This window comes from Chrysochloris asiatica, unplaced genomic scaffold (genome assembly GCF_000296735.1).
Source record: "Chrysochloris asiatica unplaced genomic scaffold, ChrAsi1.0 scaffold00311, whole genome shotgun sequence".
NCBI classification, from domain to species: Eukaryota; Metazoa; Chordata; class Mammalia; order Afrosoricida; family Chrysochloridae; genus Chrysochloris; species Chrysochloris asiatica.
The window spans coordinates 1,586,474-1,596,730 of NW_006408829.1; the positions used below are offsets into that span (position 1 = coordinate 1,586,474).

A 10,257-nucleotide genomic window follows, 5' to 3' on the forward strand; every position below is an offset into this window, starting at 1 on the left:
CTCAGGAATTGTAAAAATTACCCACAGAGAAGAATCTATAAAACTAAGCTCTGATTTCTCAGCAGAAACCAGGCAGGCAAGAAGGCAATGAAACAACATATTATAAAACTCAGAAAGAAAAAAAAAAAAAAAATGCCAACCAAGAATCAAATATGATGGTGAAATTAGGATATTTCCAGATAAACAGAAATATAAGGAATTTGTGATGACCAGACCAAAGTTACAAAAAAATGTTTCAGGGTCTTATTTGGACTGAGAACCAACAATAGCAGACAACCTGAGACTACCACAAATGAAAATAGCATCCAGAAGTCAATCCAGCTATTTGGTTGGCTATGTGCCATGGGGTTGGTTCTGATTCATAGCGATCTTGTATATGGGTTTTCGAGGCTATAAATCAAGACTAAGAAGAGGGAACCAGAGATATCAATTTATAAAAGTCAACTACAAAGCAAAAAGAAGAAATAGTATACATACAGAACTTCCAAATGGCAAGTCAGATAGATTTCAAGATAAAACAGACTGTTTTAAATAGGGAAAAAGTAATAAACTACAAGGTAGTCTCAAAGAAAATTAATATAACTGCACAACAAAAATAAAAAAGAGGAAAATCAGCAAGATTTAGAAAACATTAACACAACAGAAATGAACATGAAACAAATCCACAAACAAAATGAACTCAGTACAGTAAATCATGTGAAACAATGAAAACAGCTACAACTCAAAGAAAACCACACACACACACACACACACACACACAAGACAATGACAGCAATCAATTAATACTGAATGATAATTACACTGAATATAAATGAATTCAATGCACCAGACAAAAGATAAAAAATAACGGACAAGAACACAGGATACTACTGGATGCTGTGTATAAAAGACACATCATAAAGATGGAGACAATCTAAATGCCCATCAACAGAAGAATGGTTAAACAAACTTTGGTACAGGCACACAATGGAATACTCTGAAACACTGATGAATCTATGCAGTACTTCAAAACATGGATAAACTTTGCGGACATTATGCTGAGTGAAATTAGTCAATAACAAAAGGATAAAAATTGCTTGAATGCAATACTATAAAATGTTAAGAAAAGGATTTCTTGATTAAAAAAAAAAAACATCTATGATGCTTAGGGTGGGGATAAGTGAAAATTATTTATGGACTAGAGAGTAAACACATGATAACCTCGGTGACAGAGCAAGCAATACACAACAAGAGGAAAGTTGCAAGTGGAAAGATGAAGGCAGTGGGAGACATGGGGGATGCAACAGTTAAAGTGAATAGAGGTCAGTATTATTAACTGATAGTACATGGAGGGGATTGAAATCATTGTAATGAGCAAAGCATATGATTTGATGAATGCAAGACTTATGGTCTGCTCTGTAAACCTTCACTCAACTCACAATAAAAAGTTAAAAAAGAAAAAAGATGGATTTCTTGACACCTAAGTATTTCTTAGATCCATCTTTTAAAAGTCTGGGTGCCTCTTAGCAGACCACAGAGGCCCAAACACCACCTCCAGCAGAAACTCAGCATTAGTACACTTCCTGAGGGGTTTCTGTTTCTACTGAATTCTTGTTCCGCTACTCCCAAGCACTGCATTCATCCTAAACTGAAAAACCCAGTTAAAATTATTTCAGGATCATTTTCTTAAAAACACACTACTCCCCACTCTCTTTTCCTGAGACTTACTTAAGAATATAAGCATCTGGAAAACTCCTGGCCCTAGATCTCGAACATTCATCATTTTAAGCACTATCACTGTGACTGGAAAGCAGAAGGCAAGTAGGGGTTTCCTCCCTCATTTTGTCCTCTTTCATGTGAACACTCAAAAGAAAGGCCTAAAAGCCCTAAGTTCTGAAAGCAGAATACTCACTTACTTCACAATAAATGGAGAACACAACTCTTCCAGGATCCTCTTCTCTGAGTAAATGTGTTCTTGTTGCTTGGTGTCAACTATGTGTTTCTTCCTTATACACTTCATAGCAAAAGCAACATTCTCATTTTTTACTTTAACCTATGTAAGAATCAGAAAGATGCTCAAAGTTAATTTACTAGTAAAGAGCTGCAATATCTTGATAAAGTAGGTTAATTTTGAGATATGTAAATGTCACATATTCATTTAACCACTTATCCATCTGAGATCTGATTTCCATTCAGATATGCACACTTTCAAAATAGTTTACAAATATGATTCTACAGTTTTTGTTAAGCAAAAAAAACCAACAACTCTCGGTTAGAAGACTCAATGTTTAGATTTTCATTTTATGACACTAAAAACTTTGTAATTGACAAAACATTGCTCTATCTTTTTTAATATTCACTTGTTTGGCTTTCAAAACAGAACATATAAATCAAGCTCTACTGCTGCACTATGTGCTAGAGGCTAAGTTCTGGACTGCCAACTGCAACGTTGGTGGTTCAAAACCATCAGCTGCTCCTTGGAAACCCTATGCAGGGCCTCTATGAGTTAGAACTGATTGAATACCACTTAAAAACAACAGCAACAGTCTCATCAAGTTATTTGAAATTAAGTTAGTTAAGATGAACAAAAAATTCTGTGTCACAGTCAATATTTCAAATGTTCAACAGCCTCAGACAGCTACCCTATGGGGCTCCACAGATACAGAACATCTCCATCAGTGTAGAGAACTTGATCAGAGAGGACTGCTCTTAAAGGTTAATCTGACTTTTCCTTAAGAAGGAAAGAAACATTTAAAAATAGGTATTTGTTCTAATAGGCTTTCACACTCCATACGCTGACTATATTTGACAAGTAACAAGGGTGTGCAGAAATAATGAATGCCATATTTCGCTCTCATTCTCCATTAGTGCTGCCTAAGATTTTTGTATCAGTGAAGGGACTATTGCTTTTGTTAAGTGCTGTTAAGTCGGTCTCAATTCATAGTGACCCTATCTGGTTTCCAAGGAGGGACTGGTGAGTTTGAACCACCGACCATGAAGTTAGCAGTCCAGTGCTTATCCTACAGTGCTACATCGGGGCTCATGATGTGATTTGTGTTTTAATTATTATTGTCTAATTATAGAAGAAAACAGATCTCAGCATTGTTCATTCAATCCTTTTGCCAACATCTTTGGTGAAAACTATCACTGCAGATGGATATTACTCTTATCTCTCCATATGGCTCAAGAAATGTTACAGATATCTCTTGCCCTATTAACAAACCACTCCTCTCAACCCCCAACCATCAGGAATGAAGTTCTGACTAGGTGTGAAGTGTATTATCCATAGTCTTCTGGCAGCATTTCAGATCTGCTTGTGTTCAGGCCCATCCAGCAGATGGAAGTGTCAATATTGTTCCTGGAGATTAATGTACTAAGAATTGTTAAAAATATGATGGGCAAAGAAAGACCTGCTAATTGTCAAGGGTGCAGAGCCATCTGCACCCAGGAAGGGCACTGATCTCCATTTTAGTTTCCTCAGAATGCTTGGTCTGACAGCACCATTTGCACTGTTCTGTGAAAGCGTCTTATATAATAGCTAAGAGAAGTGGTGACTTGGAAGATGAAACAGGAATCACACACCAAGTTCCCAGCTGTCCTGGTACACACTACAGAAGGCTGCTCATCAAATGTCCTCATGCACTCATCTTCTTTACTTTTGTCTCATAGAAGAAAACTGAGCAACCCAAAAATAGCATAATGAAAGCCAAATCAATTTATAAAGATAGCAGTGGAGGTCAAGAGATTTAACTGCAATATTCAAGATTTTATTTCGATGCCACTTCTACTTTTCTCTAGTATCTTGAGAGTCAACATATCTTGAGGAGACTTGGTGGAGCAGTGGGTTAAGCATGGGACTGCTAACTAAAAGGTCAGTGGTTTGAACTCACCAGCTGCTCCACAGGAGAAAAAAGTGGTTGTCTGATTTCAGTACAGCTTTGGAAATCCTATGGGTAGTTCTACTGTGTCCTATAGCATAACTATGAGTCAGAATAAACTAGACAGCACTGAATAATGTGTCATAAGTATTATAAACTTATTTTTTATATTTTACAGGCTTTTGGATGCCTACTTGGTACATACTCCAATAGTTATAATTAAAAAAAAAAATTCACAAAGGATGTGAAGTATAAAGCTTGAAACAGCAGCAATCTTATTAAGGTTACAAAGCACAGACCTGCTATTATGCAAAACACAGAGTAAAAAGTGAATTTTTCAATTTCAGTCCAAAGTAAAGTTTTAGATAACAACTGCAATCCATATATTCCTCTAAGATACACTGGAATATAAAACAAAATAAAAGTCAAAAGGCTTCTCTCAGATGCTTGAAACGTAAACCCCTTACAAGCTCAACTCTTCCGAACCCACCAACGCCCAGTGTTGCAATAATCTCAAGGTTCTGGAAGGGGGATGAGGAGGAAAATCTGGCCACCTTCTCCTTCAGCTGAATCATCTCCAGAGAGAGTGCTTTGGACAGCTTCCAGTTAGACATGGACCTCCTGTAGAAGAGATGTGACACTTTATGTTGTTGTTAAGTGCCTTCAAGTCGTTGCCAACTCGTAATGACCCTGTATAGGGAGGGCTTCCAAGGAGCGGCGGATGAGTCTGAACTCTTTAATTAACCAAGCAAGGGTCCCGCCATATATAAATTCCACTCTTAGAACAATCTTATTTCTACCAGAAATGTCTGCCTTTAGGTGTCACAAAGGCTGTCAAGCCCATCTGAAGAGAAAAACAAAAGAATATACAAACAAAAGCAGGAACACACACGCACGAAACAGGCAAATGTCAAATAGAGTCAATGAGAGGTAAAATAGGTGAATTGTGACATATGTCAAATATACCTCAGGAAAGTTTTGGAGAGAAAACAAAGTAAAAACACTGAATGAGAGAATGAGAAGGAATGAAAGCAGAGGGCAATTTCCTTTGTACCACAGAAAGGACAATGCCACACTGAGAATCTTTGCTGCAGTTTGCTATTTTTGTCAGATCTTGAAGCTTTCCATGGTTGAATCAGAATCATAGCTTTTTATATTTGTAGAATATAAAAAGGACAGAGCTCACTTTATCTACAAATACTGTTGTTTTGAAATCTCCATTTTTCTCTTTTAATTAATGTTTACTGCTATGGGTTAGGCATTCATAAATTATTGTTTCTATGAAAAGCCTTCAGGATACAACATACAAATTTGTTCTTTGCAAAAAAAAAAAAGAGGTTCTGACTGAGTGCTCTAAATTGAATTCAAACTTCATTCCTACTCATCATACAAAATGAAAGAAATAAAAAATAACCCATGATGGTAGCAATTGTCATTCCCTGTGTAGATGAAAAATTACAAAGTATTCCTCAAAAAGGCCTAGTGAAGGGATGTTAAAAGTAACATAGTAAATCACACCTCTTTCCCACTTGTTGACTGTTAGAAGTGTACCTGGCATAGGAAAATAAATATTCAATCACTTACTTCGCATGTCTTTTTTCATCATCACGATTCAGGTTTGCCACATAACCCTCAAGGTATTTTTGGAGTTCTTCAAATGTCCCCACCGTTTGGTTAAATGTTCTAAGGAAACAAAATAAAATGGGATGAAAAGTTCCATAATGACTGGTACCATTTCACTTGACCTTTTCTCTCAAGCTCAGTAAAGACTACTTTTATGGTTATTTCAGTTTTGTAAATTGTTGTTCAATATTCAAAGGGATATTAAAGTTGTCATACTATGTAAATAGTTATGGTTGTTAGGAGTTCAGTCAGCTCCCAGCTCACAGGGTCCACATGCACAGCAGAAGTATAGGCTGCCTGTTTCTGCACCATCTCCATGAAAGGTTTTAGATCAAACCATTGTGAGCCATATGGTTCAGGAATCAGATCTCCAAGACTTTCTTTTGAGTCTTTTTTAGCCCGGAAGTTTGGCTGAAATCTGTTCAGCATCATAGCCAGAAGCAAGCCTCCACTGACAGACATGTAGTGGTTATACATGAGACATATTTATTGGGGACTGAACCCAGCTTTTTGGCATGGAAGGTGAGATTTCTACAGTTGAATCTCCAATGTCTATGAAAGTAGTTCTTGTTGTGGCTGTTAAGTGCCTTCTGTCATTTCTGGCTCATAGCACTCCTGTATGGGGTTTCCAAGAAGCAGCTGGTGGGTTTGAACTGCTGACCTTGTTGTTAGCAGTCCAGTGCATATCCACACAGGACTCTAGACTACTTATTGTTATTGTTGTTAAGTGACTTTGAGCTGGTTCCAACAGAAAATTAGAAATTATAGTAAAAATAAATGATGCTTTTACTTTGTGTTGTTTTTACTGATTCTGTATTGTTGCAGTTAGCTGTCACTGAGTTGACACCAATTCAATCTTATGCATAGCAAAGAAACCATGTCCATCTTCATGATGGTTGGTATATTTATTCTAGACTTCCACAATTACTTTACATATTTTATCATATTTTCTAAAATACAAAACTTAGCTCAACTTTAAATCTTCTTATTTTGCTCACTCTAAGCATTTATTAAAATAATAAACCAGGAAAGAAAAAAAAAAAGTCAGGGACTTTCAGTCACAAAGACAGTGATTGCCCTTTATTCTGCCAACATCTGGTCAGCACCTCCCCTATGCCAAGGGCTATTTCAAATGCTGGCTCTATAGCAGCTGTCAACAAGACTGCCCTGGTGTTTACACGCATGGGAAGACAGATGTTAAATAAAGCAATTTAATGAAATGTAATTAATGATAAGAATATATGTGCTATGGGAGCACCTAGACTCCTCACTATAGCAAGGCTGATCATATAATTTGTCATCCAAACTAGAACACATTTCAGAGTGTAAGGGAGTGTCAAGAGTAAATATGGTGAGCTAACTAGAACTCTCCCACAAAATCCAGATGGATGCCATCCTAGTTATAGCTGGCTCTTTATATTTCCTGACTCATCAAATAGATTCACATACCTTTTTATGTCTCATTGTACCTAAGGCAATATTTCATAAATAAAGGGTCTCAAAGATACACTGGAAATTTAATTAACCATCTTACAATTATAAATTTCCAAATATTCTGCAAACTACACAAAAGATGAGGAGACTTCAGAAAGTTTGTGGAAAAATAGAATTACAATATAATGAGATCTGGGCTCATGGAAGGAGGGGAACTGGGTGCTGGCAGACAGGAGGCAGTCTTGCAGAATGTGCCCTTTGGTTGTTTAAATTATTATATCTTCCTGAGTGATTCTGTGTATATCCTTCCACCAAAACAACAACAACAAAAATAAAAACAAAACAGGGATTGGAAGCAAGTACTGTTGCATGATGATGCATGGAAGGAGACTGTAATCACTGCAATGAAACAATGGTGTAAAGCCGATGTTCTCCCATGTAAACTATCACTCAGCTCACCATAAAAACTTTTTAAAAAAGTAATCTTTCATAATCTTTTTGAAGCCCCATCATAATTACATTCTTTTAACAGAGTATGAGTACAGGAAACAGTACATAAATGTGTGATGTATATGATTACAATGACAAAAATGAAAATAATTATTCCTTTTAGGCCCTGTAGCACACACACACACACACACACACACACACACACACTTCTCACTTACTGACATAGGATTTAAAGACCAGACAATCTGAAAATTGGCATTATGGGAAAATGGAGGATATCCACATCAGATCACAAAATGGAGGATGATTACATCATTCCCTAACTGCTGAATTACATCATTCCATGACTGCTCACCCACTGAGAATCATGATCCAGACAAGCTGACACATGACCTTGACCGTCACAGCAAGTGTCACTCTTACCTTGCACTGCATTTTTCTTTACTGCCATGTGTATGTTGTTAGTACACAAAATAATTATGTCCTATTGTTTACTATTTTCATAAATGTGAAAAGTCGGATAATGAGACAGTCAATGAACGAGGTGTTGTTGTTGCTGTTGTTTTTATTAAGGACTGCTGAGTTGGTTCTGACTCACAGACAGAAGCAACTGGTGAGATTGGACCATCAAACTTGCAGTTAGCAGTCCACTGCTTCTACAGGGCCACTCTAAGACTCCAAATGAGGAGCTGTTGTTGTTAAGTCGGTTCTGATGTAGCAATCAAGTATAGGGCTTCTGAGGAGTAATTGGTGAGTTTGAACCACTGGCCTTATGGTTCAAACTGACCTTGCGGTCCAGTGCATTCCATATTCCTGCAGTGCCAAACCACCAGGATTCCAAAATGAATAAGGGCTTCAAAAAGGTTCCGACAATTTCATATCATTTTATTCCATTTTTCCAAGAACTTTTTGAAACCCTCTCATACATTTATATGAGAGTGAGTCAAAAACTATCTGCACTCCAGTTATATTATAATGCCCATCCATGTCCACAGTCGATGGCAACATTGAGCATGCACATGAAATGATTCTGTCCAATAGACACGTGACAGTGGATTATGTGGCAAATTATTTGCAATCTAGCTATGACTCTGCCTATGAAATAATCCACTGCACAAACAAAATGAACTCAGGATAAAAGATTACATGGAGCCAAGAAACCAGCAATACCACACACACAAAAAAAAATAACACTACAAATTGACAATAATTAATTTATACCTAATTCTAATTACACTGAATACAAATGAATAAAATGTACCATTAAAAGACAGAATACCAGAATGGATCCTTCAATATGCTGTTAACAAGAGACACACCTTACACATAAAGACAAAAATAGACTAAAAACATGACAGACTTGGGTTTCAAAAAACTTGTTCTAGACAGGTACCAAAACAACTCACAGGAAAGCATAAATAGAAGCATTTGGACTTCTGAAAACAAAATTTGGACCAATACTGGAAGGAAAGTAAAAGTTTCTTTGAAAAAGTCACTGGTGATGAGACACAGATTCATCACTACGAGCCTAAGAGTAAACAGCAAAGTATGGAATGGAAACATCATCAGTCGTAGACCAAGACAAAGTTCAAAAGTCAAACATCAGGTGAAAACCTGATGCTTACAGTTTTCTGGGATTCTCAAGGGTCAATATTGTAACACTATCTAACACTATCAGGAAAAAGATTCAACAATCAACAATGCTCATTACAGTGAGGTGCTCACTAAAGAGCTGAAGCCTAAACTTTGGATTAAAAGCAGAGGACTGCTATCCAAGGGCATTATGATCCTGCATGAAAATATATGTCCACACACCTTTGCCCATACTGTTGACACTCTGCAAAAACTTCATTTTGAGGTGTTAAAACATCCTCCTTATAGTGATGATCTTGCTCCATTGACTTTCACCTGTTTGGTTCCCTGAAAGCAGCCCTCGGAGGAAAAGATTCACCACTAATGAAGAAGGAAAGATAGTGGTGCATTCATGACTTGCAGCTCAGACTAAAATATTTTTTAATAAGGGAATATGAAAGTTTGTTGACAGATGGACAATGTTTATTGAAAAGCAAGGAGATTATATCGAAAAATGATTTATTGATCTTTTCTAAAAGTTGATTAAAATAAATTCTACAGTCAGAGTGCAGATAATTTTTGACTTACCTTCATATAAATATATACAACAGAACTAAAACCTAAGCCCACTACCATCAAATTACATCAAATTAATTCCAACACCAAGAGACCCCAGGGTTTCTGAAACTGCAAATCTTTACGAGAACCCAGTCTCTTCTTCTCTCACAGAGATGGCAGTTTGTTTAAACTGCTGTCTTGCAGTTAGCAGTCCAGTGCAGTGCAGTGCAACCAGGGATCACTCTCTCTGTCTCTCTCTCTCTCCAGATATAGATAGATAGATAGATAGATAGATAGATAGATAGATAGATAGATGATAGAGAACGAGAGACAGACAGAGAGAGAGAGATGTATATACATATACATACATCATACATACTAGAGTACATGTGGTGGCTCTGTAGTATAAGTACCAGATTTCAAGACCACTAACCATGTAGCGTAGTGGTTATGAATCGGGCTGTGAACCGCAAGGTCAACAGTTTGAAACTACCAGCTGTTCCGCGGGAGAAAGATGAGGCTTTCTGCTCCCATAAAGATTTACAGCCTAGGAAACCCTGTACAGGGTCGCTATGAGTCGGAACCGACTCCACGGCACATAACAACAACAACAACAACAATGCTATAGGAGAAAGATGAGGCTTTCTGCTCCCACAAAGATTTAAAGCCTCAAAAAGACTACACAGGGTCGCTGTGAATAGGAATCAACTCGATGGCACTTAGTAACAATAGATACATACATACACACACACACACACACACA

The 10,257-nt window shown here is 37.1% G+C and overlaps 1 protein-coding gene across 2 annotated transcripts in view; it reads right to left on the reverse strand.

Annotated features, from left to right (window-relative positions):
• PRKG2 (protein kinase, cGMP-dependent, type II) overlaps positions 1-10,257 on the reverse strand; it is a 188,493-nt gene that overhangs the window by 73,419 nt on the left and 104,817 nt on the right. The window contains exons 10-12 of one of the 2 annotated variants that reach the window (XM_006875069.1): positions 5,442-5,540; positions 4,412-4,478; positions 1,896-2,032 (exon numbers count right to left, since the gene is read on the reverse strand). In XM_006875069.1, the coding sequence (XP_006875131.1) occupies positions 1,896-2,032; positions 4,412-4,478; positions 5,442-5,540 (303 nt within the window). Of the gene's footprint in view, positions 1-1,895; positions 2,033-4,324; positions 4,479-5,441; positions 5,541-10,257 lie in introns of both variants that reach the window. The other variant, XM_006875068.1, reaches the window with a different exon arrangement.